Source organism: Plectropomus leopardus, chromosome 14, assembly GCF_026936395.1.
Source record: "Plectropomus leopardus strain MGB_pleo_1.0 chromosome 14, ASM2693639v1, whole genome shotgun sequence".
Taxonomy (NCBI): Eukaryota; Metazoa; Chordata; class Actinopteri; order Perciformes; family Serranidae; genus Plectropomus; species Plectropomus leopardus.
This window is the reverse complement of record NC_142189.1, coordinates 7,008,949-7,024,726: the sequence shown is the minus strand read 5'-3', so window position 1 is coordinate 7,024,726 and position 15,778 is coordinate 7,008,949. Positions and strand designations below refer to the sequence as shown.

At 41.5% G+C, this 15,778-nt stretch overlaps 1 protein-coding gene across 5 annotated transcripts in view; it reads left to right on the top strand.

The window, feature by feature from the left end:
- pcnx1 (pecanex 1) overlaps positions 1 to 15,778 on the top strand; it is a 52,331-nt gene that overhangs the window by 2,456 nt on the left and 34,097 nt on the right. For 4 of the 5 annotated variants that reach the window (XM_088087777.1, XM_088087776.1, XM_042500092.2 and 1 more), the window contains exons 2-6: positions 1,550 to 1,764; positions 6,827 to 6,932; positions 9,402 to 9,438; positions 12,050 to 12,115; positions 12,826 to 14,559. In XM_088087777.1, coding sequence (XP_087943903.1) covers positions 1,550 to 1,764; positions 6,827 to 6,932; positions 9,402 to 9,438; positions 12,050 to 12,115; positions 12,826 to 14,559 — 2,158 coding nt within the window. The remainder of the gene's footprint in view (positions 1 to 1,549; positions 1,765 to 6,826; positions 6,933 to 9,401; positions 9,439 to 12,049; positions 12,116 to 12,825; positions 14,560 to 15,778) is intronic. The other variant, XM_042500091.2, reaches the window with a different exon arrangement.

Below are 15,778 nucleotides of genomic sequence, written 5' to 3'. Positions count from 1 at the left end.
TGCACAATTAAAACAGACAGTAAAACATAATTGAATGCAGTAGTTTTTAAAATGCTGCCATAACATCATGTGACCTATGAAAGTGAAAAAGGTGTTTCCATTGCACTTTTGCAAAATATGGCTTTTTCGAATCATCTGAAATACCACCTCATGTCAGTGTAAAAACTCTTTTTTTTTTTTTTTTTAAGTTGACCTGCTTCTACAAGGTGTATTTTATATTCACAATTTCAATTTGCGCAGTTTGAGGATTAATGGAAATCTGCCTATAGTAAACAAGCTAACTATGCTAATGACGGGTTGTAAACACACAACATGTTTTGCCGACATTAGATATCAAACAAAAGCCAGGTACTGTATCATATTTAGTTGCTGTAAGCTATAAATTCACCACTTCTGAACAGAAGGTCTCTCCTCCACTGTGCTGCTGTCAATGCGCAGCCTGCATGTCCGCAGCTTGTTTCCTTGATTCCTTGCTCCTCAAATAGGCTGGTTTTCCTTTTCCTTAAAAACACAAATATACAGCTTTAATTTGAAGGAGCACATTGATTGTAAGGAACAAAACATTTAGTGGGAACAGACCTTTTCAAGTTTAGAGAAGACTCGCAGGGACTTCAGGCAGACCACTCACATTTGAAATATTTATTTCAACAGCAGAGCATAGCTAGAGTTTGGCATCCAGACCCTGGCGTCATCTCTCCCTGCAGATATTTTTACACAAGAGATTGGGGAGCAATCATTAAATATCTTCCTGCCCTAGCCAGAGCCTGCAGGTGGATGCTGGGGAGGAGGTACGGCTGAAGGAGCACACAGCAGGGCAGCAGGGCAGCAGCGGCATTGACAAGGCAGAGGGAGAGCTGGCAGTTTTTGCAGATTAAATATGCGACCAAAGGTGTGTTTTGTAGATGACATAAGGACAATGACGTATGACGTGTGTTTGTATGAATCGGTGCAGCTCAAGTTGTCTAGCAAACCAGCTTGTTTCCACCAGTTTTGATCGGAGCCATAATCAAGAATGCATCATCAACGGAGGTCGTTGCACAGTGCACAACGGAAAGAAATGGTAGTAGCAGTATGGTGGATTACACTTATTACCTATAAACTTTTGTTCTTTTATCAGTGATATTTGTTTTTATCCAAAAACAAAACATAGATCATCTATTAATGAGACCACTGCTGATCTTTTTTACCAATGATTTCTCACTTAACATTTCGATTGTTGCCTTTTTCATCCTTTCTATCCAACTTATGGAATATAACAAGCCCACTGACGTTGATGCAGTCCATACTGCATGTTAAGGCAATCCTGCTATTTTTTGTTTCCAGCTGGGACCAGTTTTTTTGGTTCTTAACCAATGTATTTTTGGTTGAAATGCTCTAAATGGTTCAAACTTTTGTGCAGAAACTAGAACAGAGCCAGTTTCATTTTGGTGGAAAAGAGGTATATTTGGCCCTTAAGATAAATAAAATTAAATACACAGTCAACATCCTGATCCTTCTGCAATATCTGATACTCTACATAAATTCATTTCTGCTTTTTTTCTGTTCCAAGGCCCTGCAACCAACCATGGTGATTGTGGGAATCTACTGTGGTGTGATCGCTGCCATGTTCCTGCTGCTGAAGACGGTGAATTACCGCCTCCACCACGCCCTGGATGAGGGGGAGGTGGTGGAGCACCAGGCCAAGGAGAGTCAGGGCAACAGAGGTGGCACCGAGGGGGCTAACGATGGCGGTGTCACCCGTCGAGAGGACAGCAACGGCCCGGGGTAAGTTCACGTCTTCTGCAGCCCTGATGGTGGATGTTGATATCTGGAGATGTAGAACAAAGACGCTTCAGGAGTGTGACAAAGCTGCTCAGATGATGAGGCAGACACAGTGGAGAAGTGTTGTGTATTAGCGAGGGGACGTCATGCTTCCTGATCAATGATGGTTTAGAGTCACATGGAGCATGGTTGTGGTGTCATTTTAAAGGTGATGTCATCTGAAGCTGTCTTATCAGAGCTGAGGTCAAAGGTCCAGTTCTTCACCACCCAGCTGCTGCAAGGAGAATCAATACATCACTTTAAAGGCTGTAACATCAATGTATTTAATGACAGCACCAGTGATGGTGGAAAGTACAATTTTTGCTACTTTTCACTTTTATTTAGTAGAGACACCAGCAGAGAGAGAGCTAGTAAACGAAACAGATTTTTAAGGCTGAGTTCAAATAACTAAATGACCCAATGAAAAAAATAAGACATAATGCACTCAACTCAACATTAGACCTTGATGACTGTGTGCTGAAATTTAATGTAGATAATAAAAAAGAAAGACTAGGACAGCACTCCAATTGGACATTTCAGTATTGCCACACGGATGTTTCGGGCAAGCATCCACAGAAAAATATCCAAACTGCTTGTCCTATCTCAAGTTTAAAAGATAGGAAAAGTCCTATCTTCCTTTTACAGACGAAATCGCTTTGTCCCGTCCTGTCTCAGACCTCCGATCTTATCTTAACCTAAAAGAATACTTCACCCACAAACTGACCATTTGTGTATCAATTATTCATGCCATGTTACCTTGAATTCCTGGAGAAGACTCTGTTTTTCTCGCATGCCTTGTTGACTAATTGAGGTAAAAGGGGATAAGGTTTAATAACAGCAAAACTATATAAAAAATCAAACTGTCGCACAACTCGTGCAGTATACCAAGATCTCATTTCTTCAGTTGTAGGCTCAGGACTTCTCAAACACATTGCAGTGTCTTCAGTCCTTTCTGACCAGGACATAAAGTGAAACTTATCCATGTATTTGCTTTTAATCCCTGGAAAGAAAAACTTCGACCTACAACTATAAATTTTATTCTTTAATAGGCACTCATCCTGTTATGCCTGTATCTATGTTTAGAGTGGACACAGACGGGATATGGACAAGTCATAATATCAACAGCTCCCACCTGTCACTGACTAGCCAGCTTGCTATCATGGATAAAAAAAGACAGATGCTCATTTCAGCTACGAGATGTCAGAGGCACTAATCAAAATGTCAAAAATAATGTTATTCATTATAAATATAGATTAGGGATTGACAGATTATTGGCGTGGCCGATTATTGGGGCCGATATTTGGTATTGCTGATTATCTGTATTGGCATTTTATTTTAATGCTGTCTGAAAAAATTAATTTATTAAAAAGTGCAAAGAAAGTGTCAGCATGGGAGGAAATTTTACTATTTTTATTAATTCATTTCTTAATTTAAATTTTCACTTAACTTTATTAAACTGTATTTGATGTTGAAAGTTTCAGATTTGATTGACAATTTTCAAAAGGCATTTAAACAGAGTTTTTGTTGGAGTTTGTTATATTCCAAATTGTAAATGTTGACAGAAAGATTTTTGTGTTAATTGTTTATGCATACCGGTTCCAAATTCCCAACAGTTATTGGTCTTATTAACTACTAATAGTCACTATTGTTATTGGCCCTGAAAAACAAATATCGGTAGAACCCTAATATAGATTCAAGTTTAATTGTCTTGGCAGTCAGTTTATATCCATCAGATGCAGTGGTGTAGTTGTAGTTTGTGAGGTACTACTTGGTTGATTGATAGGTTACCAATGAGGAAGTGGCTTTACACTCCCAAATATTCCAGTGGCTTTATGGCTGAAAAGTGGACACACTGTAAACAGCCAGAAAAAGAGTTGGGTTTACCCCATATGCCTGCATATACCCTCAACTACACCACTGAGTACATGGTGCAGTAACTTTAAAACCTCATCATACGGTTTGAGTAGCCTCTCAACTGTTATATTTCAATGTTTCTATTGCTCCTCATCTGCATAGACCTAACTACAGTGCTGCTGCCTTTTCTGACCGTTATTTTGAGTTTAGGACTGGGTTGAAGTCATCCTAACTTAGAATTTCTAACTTGTGAAATCCCTCAAATAAGACAGTTTTCCAATAGCTAAATTCCTATCCTGAGATAAGATAGTATTTCCTCCTCAATGCAGTTAGGAAACATGTTTCTGTAATACCAAAAATCCAAAATGTCATCCTAAACTGTGATAGAAATAGAATTACAGTTTCTGTAATCAGGCCCCAGCACAGCAAGTTGCAGTCACCTACATTAACCCCACCTGTGTATATTGATTGTGAAATTGCCAGAATAAATCCTGAAGAAGGTCCTGAAAACAACTGTGTTGCAATATTAAAAAAGTCAATTTGAAGTGCTGTCCTAACCTTTGTTTAGACTGTGCAAGCTGAACCTTCAAAGCACCCTGGGAAAATTTACTCTGAAAGCAATCAGTTATTTCTTGGGTTTACTTAATTACTTGTAGTGTCATAAATCTGTCCACACCGGCTTGTCCTAACAAGTGTGTTGGTGAGCTATATTTTAAAATGCATCACAAGATTATTGCTTGAGAGTGAGAGCTGATCTAAACTGCATTAATCTTACTTAAAGGTGCCCTGTGGAGGTTTCTAGTAAACAATGCTTCTGTTAACATTCAGTATTACTCATCAAAACACATTGTTTGTGTGCTTGAGGCCTAACAAACAACGTGCAATACATTTCCCTCCTGATAAACATTTTCAATAACGAGTCTTTGTTTGAAATATTTTAAACCTACATTGTTTACATTCGTGTTTCCTTACCAGCAGGCATTTCTGCTGGAGCGTTACTGTGTTTCTTGGTGCGTTGCAGCCACTTGTAGACCAGTGATATACTGTAGTGTGAAACAGTTGGTAGGAGCGTCTATCAAGTCACCCACATTTACGTCTGGGCCCAATCACAGAAACACCCCTCCTGAAAGCTCCGGCTGGTCACAAACTCCACAGGGAACCTTAATGTTAATTTTTCTTTCAGTTCTCAGCGTGCTTTTTACTCAAAATACAGCTGGCTTTTCATTTATACTCACTATTTTATGTTCTGTTCTGCTGCTTTGGTGCTACGCCTTATGTTCCAGTGTGTGTAAACACATGAATATGAGCTCATAAAATGGCATGATAGGACTTGTTACACGTCTTATGCTACAGGTTCGATGAGTCAATGATCTGACAAAATGTTGGCACATCTTACTGCTTAAGTTAATATCTAGATTGGGGAAAAATTAATCATAAAACCACTCAATGACGTCAAAACCCCCAAAATCAATACACAGCCCATCTCTTTTCATAGGGACAATTCACCCCAAAATTAAAAAATACTTATTTTCTCCTCTTATCTCTGTAGTGCTTTCCACCAGTTCCGTTGTTCTGGTGTGAGTTGCCGAGTGTTGGAGATATTAGCTGTAGAGACGTCCGCCTTTACTCCAATATAATGGAACTAGATGGGAGGAACTATTTTCTTTTCACCAAACTACATCTGAATCACTGCACAGAAGGAAGTGTTCATTTACTCATAGACAAGAGGCTGGTGCTTGCAACAGCAACAGATGTAAACATTAATGGCTAATGAGCTAGCTAACGTTACAGCTCAGCCGATGAGGACGCCATTAATGTTTATCTCTCCGCCGTCACGAGCACAAGCCTCTCGTCCATGAGTACATACACACTTCCTTCTGCACAGTGATGCAGTAAGTGGAAACTTGAAACCGCTCACAATAATCAGGTCTGTGGATTATCTTCAGTAACCGGGTCATGATTTCTGGAAAGTGACATTGCTGCTGAGTATTTCAAGTTTATTTTGGGTTGGGGGGGGGTTCGGAGAGAAGGCAGACATCTCTACAACTAATATCTCCAACATCTCACACCAAAACTATCTATACTGATAAAAAGCACTGCAGATAAGATGAAAAATATGTATTTTTGATTTTAGGATGAACTGTCCCATTAAAGCATGCAAGCAACTATGTTGACAGTGACATAAATTTGCTAATTAATGATTGGTTAGGGTAATTAAGCAGCTACTTAGTATGGAGGCTATGCTTAGCATGGTTGAGCAATAACATTAAGAATTAAAGTAATTAACAATCATGCCGTCAGTTAAATGACAAGTACTGTCACATATTAAAAGATTCAAAATAATATGTTACCTCTGCTCTGAATGCCAGTCAGAAGAGGTTTAGCTCTCATTCAGAAGGAACAAAGTCAGTTCGCTTCCAGTGTTTTACTGCCCATGACTCGAAGACATGACTCATATTCACATTCCAGAGGGAGTGCTTAGCAGGACGCTGAGAGAGGGGAAAGGCAACGGGAGGAAGGAGAGCTCTCGACCACAGGGGCAGTCGCAGTCGCAGCTTTGCCCACACATCTGGAGTTACATTCCAGGTTGTGCGAGTTTACAGTAGAGCAGCCGAGCCGAGCTGAAGTTGATTAAGGTGTTTTTCGCACCACCACCCACTCATTTTCCCCTTGCTGGTCCTTTTTTCCAGTCTCCGCTCATCTGCTCTACGCGTTGTAGTTCATTACTCGGAGTGTTTGTGTTGTGGTTTGACCCGTTATGAAACATTTTTGGCATATGGAAATGATTTATAGACAATCCTTGGCAAGTTGTTTGTTTTGACATACCAACTGGTTAAAACAAGCACGTCCGGGCTAAATATAGGCCTGGAGAAAATCTACATGGATGCTTTCATCTGTTTTTGTGCCTTCAGTTGATTTTCAAAACCCCTCATAAGGGATGTAAAATACAGGCCTGTTTAATAAAGTTACATGATTTGTTTTGCCCTAAATTGAGTCAGGTGTACTGATTGAAGGGAGGGACATACAGTAAATGACATAAAACAGAGCCAACTGTAGGCAGCATCACAACAAGATGGATGTTGCTTTTCACTTTTAGGTCACTCTTAAGGGAGGGAGCGCACTGTGCCTGTGCTGGTAAAAAGTGTATGCATGTGTTTGTGTGTGTGTACAGGGACCCTGGAGGGGGTATTGAGATGGCAGACTTCATCAGGCAAGAGACTCCACCAGTGGACTGCAGCTCCAGGAACTCCTATATTGGGTTGGAGTCTCACCAGCAGGTAAGCAGAGCACTGGTCTGCTGCACACTGCAAACATCACAGGGCTGAAAATGAGATAATAAGGCAATGATGGTTATAAGAAACGCCCCCTGCCTGCTGACATTTGTTTCTTGTCCTCAAATTTCAAGATAACCCGGTTATTTTTCAAATGTAATTTACTGGGGAAAAACACAATCTGATATTCAGGCCAAAGCTGTGTTTACTGTCAATGATCGGTTTCTTTTCCGTTTACTGTCAAACAGCACATCTTGTCTGCAAGAAAAATGAGGTCCCCTAATGTTATGTCTTGCACCAAATGGCAGATATTACTCTCTATTTAATATAGTGCAGAAATGATCAATGCCATCATAAAAGTAAATTATCATTTGTCCAAAAATGCAAGTTCACGCTTCTAAAATATAAGGAAATGTCTTACCTCCTGCCTTCTGTGGCCAGGTGTTGCAAATTGTCCTTTCACTACAAATAATAAACACAGTGCATTTGGTTCTCGTGCATAAATGTACATTTCTTTTCTTTTCTTTTTTTAATTTCTTAATTTGGAAATGTTGGCATACAAAAAAATACAGTGGGCATGTACCTAGACTAACATTCCCTTTTTTAATGTGCATATGAACACCTCAGCCAACCACCCTCCCACCCATCCAAAAAGGAAATATTTACTCGAAAGAAAAATAAAATAATAAACACATACATGCATTTGTAAGTGTGTGTGTGTGTGTGTGTGTGTGTGTGTGTGAGAGAGAGAGAGGTTGCACTTAGCTGTGACAGATGTAATTATGCGTATACACATGCACTGTTCAGTGTCTATATGCATACCTGCCCGCGTCAACTTAAAAGGTGTACGCATTACATACAGTGTACATATATAAAAGGCATATACCCATAAGCATTGTTAGCATAAGGAGGTGCATGTGAAAACAAACAGCATGTTAAATGTACATTTCTAATGCTATGGTGATGTCCACATCAAATAAACTAAACTAACTACTTTGGAGGGAAGGTACCATAAGCCTCCAGAGCCGCTTCAGTGCTCCTCACCAATTTTGTAGAACTCTGAAGATATTCTTTCAATTATATATTCAACCTTTAATATATATGGTAATCCTGTTGAGATGGAGGTATCTTTTTGGCAAGAAAGACCTGAGTACAGCATATATTAAGGAGAACAAACACAGCCAGACATAACAAAAGGACACAGCATCAGAGACGGGCACACACATCAGGAACTAGAATGGAGGATGAGACCAGACCATTCAGAGAGCCTTGATGCACAAAATAATTAGTATTTGATATGTTTCTCCTCCCTATTATTCAGCTTTTTCCTGTAATTTGTGCCCCGTCTGTTATTGACATGAAGATTAGAAAAAATTGTGTTTAAAACTCCAGGTTGTGATTTGCATTTGTTACAATATTCTAACATTTTATAAACCAAATTATCGATCAATCCACATAAGCAATTTAGCTTCAGATTTTGTATGCTCTATTGTGTAAATTAATGTCAAGGATCGAGGATATCTTTATATTCCCCAAGGGGCAATATTTTGTACAGAGATAATAATCAACACTGAATACAGTACAATAAATAAAATGCATGAGCTACTTAAAAGGCCAATTGCAGCAAAGATAAATGAGTTCTTATGTCTTTTGGTCCTGAGCATGTTTGCTTTTGAAGAATATTGTGTCTACATTTTAAACTGAACTTCATCTGAATAATCCAATACCTTCACTTTTTGAAAGCACCACTTTGTCTACAAACAAATTCTAAACAAAATAAATCTCTGCTTGTGTTACAAGTGATAAATGAGCAGCAAACTACTGCTACACCTACAGGGAACAATTTTAATCTTCCCACAAACAAGTGTCATCTGCTGAGTGCTGACAGCTTTTAAACCTCTTTCCATTTTAGTGTAACATGTACTGTGTGAACTGCAACCTGTCAAAGTGCAGACAAACAGCTAAGACAAACCAAAGGAGTAAAAGTCCAAGTTTGAAATTGACTTTTGTTATTACTGGACAAAAGGAAGGACCTGTTTGTGTATGTGTGAGGGAGCTTTTCATTACGTATGATCCTCACGTAACCTGCTGTCAGCTGATATCTCCTTAAATATTCAAAGTTATTTCGCTGTTTTATTCTGAGATATATTTAACCTCTAAATCCCCATGGGTGATGCGCTCTCCGTCTTTGTACTGTGTGTCCTTGAGTCGCTAATCAGCCGGCATGTTCTGCTCAGCTGCTGTGTAGCGAGTTGGAAGGGAAGCCAAAACTTTGCTCAGTGATGACAGTGAAGAGGCGCCGGCTGTTTGTAATACACAAAACAGGGTCTTCTTTTGGATGTCGAATTCTATAACGATCACACGCCTTGGCAGTTTGCCTGTATGAAGATTTTACTTCAGAAATGTGCTTTTGACATCCTGGCGATCTTTTTTAGAAGACAAATGGCTTAATTTATCTTTTTCTTCAAATTTCAGATTGCATCCACTCACGGAAGAGCAACAGTAGCCAAAGGTAACTATGACTGCCTGTTCATGTATTCTTAAATCAAGTGTCAAGTTAGCCTTGGGTGGTATCAAGTTATTGGGGTATATTAGCAGTGTTTCCCATTAATAACCAAGACTGTGGCAGGCCGCCATAGTCTAATTTGTCCCACCATAATCTCAATTAAACAAAGGTTTGAATAAATGAATGAATTGAGCTGGACTGTTAATTAGGAGCGATATTAAAACACCGTTTGGTTATTTATAGTGAAGTAGGCAGAGAGGAGCAGTAGAACATTAGCCGCATTAAAAGTAAAACTAAACTAAAACTCTCTTTCACTTCAAAAAATCTGCAAATATCTTCTCGTATCCATCGATCTGATCAGCTGTGAACATATCAACAGATCAATTGTTTGCCCCAGGAGTGACATTCAGCTGCGAAAGATATAAAAAAGAAGGTTGCAAAGTTGCGCAGTATTCGTGGGGATTGGCTAAATTTGCGTAAGCTGTCATGATTGCAACATCCTGGAGGGGCTCATTTATTGAAGTGAAAAACCTTAGAGGGGTTGTGGCATGTAGTAAATTTGCTGCTTGAGCACATCTCGGGTGGGGCAGGGGGTTGTGGCATCTTTACATATAACTTTGAAAGCACCGGTTGTCGTGCTGATGATTGCAGGTTGGAAAATTGTAATATATCACCTTTCCCTAGACAATGTCCTACATGCTACATGACATGACATGCTACATGATGTCAGCAGCATCTCAGTTGTTTTTTTTTTTACTGTGATCTACTTTATTTCTTGGTGTAATGTCAAGAAGATATGAAGGTATGAAAAAAAGATGTGTTTTCTGATGTGTTTTAGTTTCCTCCAGTTTTGGTTTTACAGCCTTGTTTGTGACCCTGTGATGCATTTTCTCTCTGCCGGATCGCCACATCCCTGACCATGATCACCCCAGCTGCTCAGGAGATGTAGTCTGACTCAGCATTACTGTGACCTCACCAGTCAAAGCAAGATGAGGCAGCTTTAGACAGCCACTGCTGAGTTTGAAAAAAATAAAAAAAGTAATACACTGTAAGACCCAGCATGGGAGTCGTTCTCCAGAAACTCGTTATTGGAAAACTGAGAAGAAGACAATAAATGAACTTGTAGCTTTGCTCCGGGTCCATTGTACTGAGTGTTAGAGTGAGGCGGCTGCGTCCTCTGAATAATTCAGCGAGTCTGTTCGATGCCATTCTAATTAGCTGGCAGTTTGTGATGACAGGAAATGGTCGGAAGTGGGACAAGGGCTCTGCTGGGGTTTAGCTTTTTAATCTTCTTCCCTTCAAGGATTCCATCTATTCAGACTGTCCATCAAAAACTCTCAGGAAGTATCCCCAAGTAAGACGCGCAGGATTTGTGGAAAAGTGATTGCAAAGAACAGTTATGTCTTCGTTCAAAGGTTATCAGGGATTTCAAGGAATCTGTTCAGAAGAGCTCATGATATTTGGTGTCTCCGGGTATATATCTCTCAGAAGTAGTGATTCATAAGCAGCTTTTCCACCAAGCAGGTCGGGTTAGTTCAGTTTGATACACATATTTTGTGTTTCCCTTGTGAAAAGTTGTGGATGGTATTGTTTACTGTCTCCATTTTTGTCACCACACTGCTTGTAGTACCTAGCACACAGATCCAGAAGTAAAAGGTGGAGCTAGAGACACTGCAGTCCATTTATTGGTCAGTGGAGAATCAACACTGTGCTCAGAGTTGTGGCTGGTTTTTAAAACATTAGCAAACTATAACTATAAAAAGAAAGCATGTTTTGCAGCCTCGAGCAGCATCTCCAGACTGAGAAGAAATATTTTAATTCATTGGGCTGACTGGCGGAAACTTTTAAGCCGGAACGTTTACTTGTAATGTTACTCAATGTGTGAGATGATGACGTGAATCCATCAACACACCTTAAATATCAAATTGCCACATTGACTATTTCATTTGTTTTTATTGTCTCTCTTGGATCATCTTACTAAGACTGAATCTTAGTAATGAGTGGATCTTCAGAGGTTTAAAAAATGTATATTAATTGTTACTGGATTATGTGAACCGCATATATTTTAATCTTCACTTGGAGAAAAACTGTGATGGAGAGTTGTTCTTGTGTGCTCCAGCAGTACTAAACCCCTGCTGTTCCCTGACTAGGTGTAATGCACAAACCTGCTATTTTTAAATACTACATTGAGAGATACTCTCGCTTCACACTGCTCTTTTTTATTCTGAAAATGTGAGTGTGCAGCCCTGTTCTGTGGATTATAAACGAGGTGCACACTTCACACTGTATCACCGGGGAGCAAGGAAATACAGTGAGTGCTGCTGGATGGAGCAGCGAGTCACAAAACCCCACCCACATGTAAGAGTACTGTCTGTGGTGGAAACGCTAAACAGATCTAGGCTCGATGTACGTGTTCGTAGGTGTAAATGTTGGTTCCAAAGGTACTATACTGAAAGCTTTAAATGGAAACGCGGCTTTAGAAGATGGCAGAAGTTTCTGTTTCTGTGTACCCTCTGTAGAAGCCTGTGACGTGTGGGTGACCAGGGTTAGTGGTTGTGAATGTTTCAATAATTGATGAACATGTCGTTTCTTAGTTCCTTTCTTCCTATGTTCTCAGGAGATGTGGGAAAGACTTCAGATGACATCAGTTTGACTCTTGTCGAGAGCTGCAGTCATGATCATGGTAAACATGCATCAACTTCACCTACAAACAGAAAGCTTCTTTGTGTTTACAATGTAAAATCTGACAAGTTGATCTTAAAGTAATCTTTGAAACCCAATTCCTTGAAAAGGAAAGAAAATGTAACTATGAATCTTAATTAATGTTTATTTTGTATTGAAGTCTTAAGTTTACTTGAAATTTAGCTGTATTTACTTAATCTTGTGGAGTTGAAAGATCAATTTAATTAAAATTGTCATTTTAAGTTGCAAATTTACAGAATTAATTATATAACAAAACTTCAGTAAAATCAACTTGTCAGATTTTACAACCGTTTTCAAGGTGTGATAACAGTCTCAGAAAATATTGCAGTTTCATAGTATAACATAATTATTATATATTCATTCAGAATGATGCTAAAAAAATGAAAACAGAAGAGTTAATTTTAGATTAACAAATGTTTTCTCATTACAATTTGGATTTAAAACCAATTTTGAAAATGGAATTATATGTTAAAAGTTTCACTTTTGAAAATATTTTAAATAAAAATGAGATTCTCCATCCAGTTGCGCTTGTTTTTTTCAATAGTTTAGCAAATGTACACAGTATGATAACTGTCAACTTTCATATCAAGGTATAACTTAAAACTGGTGTATAGCTGCAGCCTTCCTCATGTTACTGGCTGTGACATCTCAACACTGTCTTTAATGTTTCTTTTCTTTGTGTCCGTTCAGATCTGCTATCAGATACAAAGATGTACTGCCTTGTTCCCAACGACTCCTTCGCCTCCTTGCAGCCGTCAACCTCCTTGTGTCCTTCAGAGCTGTCCAGGGAACCTGCTGATCTCTGTAATTCTGCTGCTTATCACTTCAGCCTGTCACACTCGTCGTGTGACACAGAGGTGACCACTCATGCATCCATGCAATCTCAGAGCTATAGGAAGGAGCTCCGTTCTCGGGGGCTGCCTCGGACCTCTAGCTCAGCAGGTTCTGCTTTCCCTGACCCGTGTCTGCCAGACTTTGCTCTGTACCCTCCACCTAGGAGAGGAGGCCTTGACCCTGTGTGCGAGCTGGAGACAGTCATACCACACAGGTTGGGGATCTGTGGCAGGGAGGGGGCCGAGCGGCTGTACCAGCAGGACCAAGCTGTGCCCTCAACCTCGGGAATCGAGTGTTACAGGCACAAAGAATCACGCAGAGTAGCCCGCTCGGCCTCCAGGGAAGCAGGGGAAGGCAGCTCAGGACTGTACCAGGTGGAGGTGGGTGGTGGTGGGAAAGGCTCCAGTGGAGGAGGAAAGTCCCAGGGAGGAGAGCGCAGTGCTGATAGCCTGAGGAGCTTGAGCACTCGCAGTAGTGGCTCCACTGAGAGCTACTGCAGCGGCACAGACAGAGACACCAACAGCACCGTCAGCAGCTTTCACAGCGAACAGACCAGCTCGACACACGTGGAGAGCCTGTTCTCGCTCTCAGGGGATGAGCGTGTACGGGACAGAGGAGATGCTGTATCTGCTCCCGCAGACGGCAGGACTTCCAGCCTCGGCAGTATTAGCTCTCGAGGTCTAAGCAACCTTCCTTCCAGGGAGGCCAATAAAAACCCGCATGCCAATGAGCTGACTGCTAAACTACCTGCTGACACACCACCCACTGCAGCCCAAGAGCTGGTAGAACCTGGCAGGTGCCAGGAAGAGCCTGGCATCAGGACCAATGCTGACGGCTCAACAGGTGTAGCTGCATCAGAGCAGGAGCAGGCGAAAGACGCCAGTCAACCAAAGTCAGCCAACATCGTTCAGAGGACTTCCTCCCTGTCAACAGGGCGCAGCGGACGCAGGCGGACTGGCAAGAAAAGGGCAAGCAGCTTTGACGCCAGCCGTCACCGGGACTACATGTCTCTGCGTGGTATGGCCAAGCCTTGTAGTGCTGTGTTTACTGGGGGTGGAGAGGAGGACTCCAGCGATCAGAGTGAACTCAGTTGTGCCTCCAGTCTCCACTCCGCCCACCACCTAAGCACAGACAGCTCATCTAGCACCACTTCCCGCTCCTGCCACTCACCAGAGGGCTGCTACAGGGCCCTGAAAGCCAAGCACACTGCAGCCAACGCGGCCTCCTCCTCCTCCTCCACAGCAAAAGCTGCGGCAGGATCCGAGGCGGGAGCGCGAGCTGAAGGGAAGCGGCGCACCTCTCGCCGTACCCCCAGCACAGGCAGCGCCAAAACACATGCCAGAGTGTTGAGTTTGGACAGTGGTACGGCAGCCTGCCTTAACGATCCCAGCCGCCTCGGAGCTCCAGCTGGGCCTCGGCCCCTTACCACCTCCAAGTCGGACCTGGAAGCCAAAGAAGGGGAAGTCCTGGATGCGGCGTCCCTGCTGGGTCGGGCCTCCCAGCTGGAGTCAGTGACCCGCTCCAGAAACAGTCTGCCCAATCAGGCAGCTTTCACTGAGCCTCAGGATGCCACTGCTGCTTCCCTGCGGGGTACGTACCACACACAGCGCTCCCACATACTGTACACAGTGCATTCTGTCTGCTTTACCAGGAGCGTTTGATGACTCGTCCGCACTTCATGTCGTCTCTGAAATGTATCACAAGAAATAATTTGTTCAACACTATCCACATTTAACAGTGCTGATTTATCTGCCTGTTCAGACATGCGTTCTTTTTTGTGAATTATCAGCAGAACTCTATTATACTGAGATACTCCCAGATAGAATACTGGCTCTATTATTAGTCTGCTTTTGTTATTTTTGCTTGCTTTGCAGATTTAGATTGTTTGTGTGGTAACTGAATGAGGCTTGTGTATTGAACATTAACAGGAAACCATGTATCATGCCCACTTACTTTACCAGCAAAACTGAGACTGTTTTGGGTGTAGTCCTTCAGATATTAGAGTTGTTTTTTGCCTGTGTGTGTGTGTGTGTGTGTGTGTGTGTGTGTGCGCGCGCGCGTGCGTGTGGACGTGTCTGCATAAGAGATGCTGTCTGCCTTGCTCATTCGGTGTAACCATGGTGAGTTTCCATGGAGTGACAATTCTGACCGAGGCATAGTGTTCCTTGTGTAGATCACTATTAGCATGATGGCACAGTGTGTGCTTTGTGCTGAGGTTAGGCAAACAGCAGCTCTCTTATTAGTGTCATACACACCGAGTCACACAGACACTCCCTTCCCCCACATTCTTCATTTCTAGGTTCTTGTTCTTTGGCTTCTGTTTCTTGCCGTTTGTTGTGTTTTTAAGTTTCTAAAGTTGACACCTCCTAGGATGTACAATGTGAGAGCAGGATATGTCTGGGCTTGTCAGACGTTGGCTGGTTTCATAGTGTAGCGTTTGATTCCTGCTGTCTGGATTTGTGTTAACCTGACTCTGCCTTCAAGGTCACAGCCGCTTCCATATAGGGGCATTCATTGGTTGTAGAATCTAGCACAGCATCAGTTGGTTGGTTAAACCTTTCTTTGACTGGATTTGATGTCCTCAGTTAGTGGTTGTTGTTGGGAATTTGCTGGATGGACAATATTTGCATGGCACTCCCCTTACCATTTGGCATTGCATACATTGCAGCGAGTCTAAGCGGCCTTTTAGTGAAGAAATAATGCATTCCATCTCAAATGCTTATAATTTGATTTTAACCTCAGCTCAACATAATATACTTCAGGGTTTTGCATTTAAGGTTTCACATGCTGATTTGTTGAGCAGTTCTCA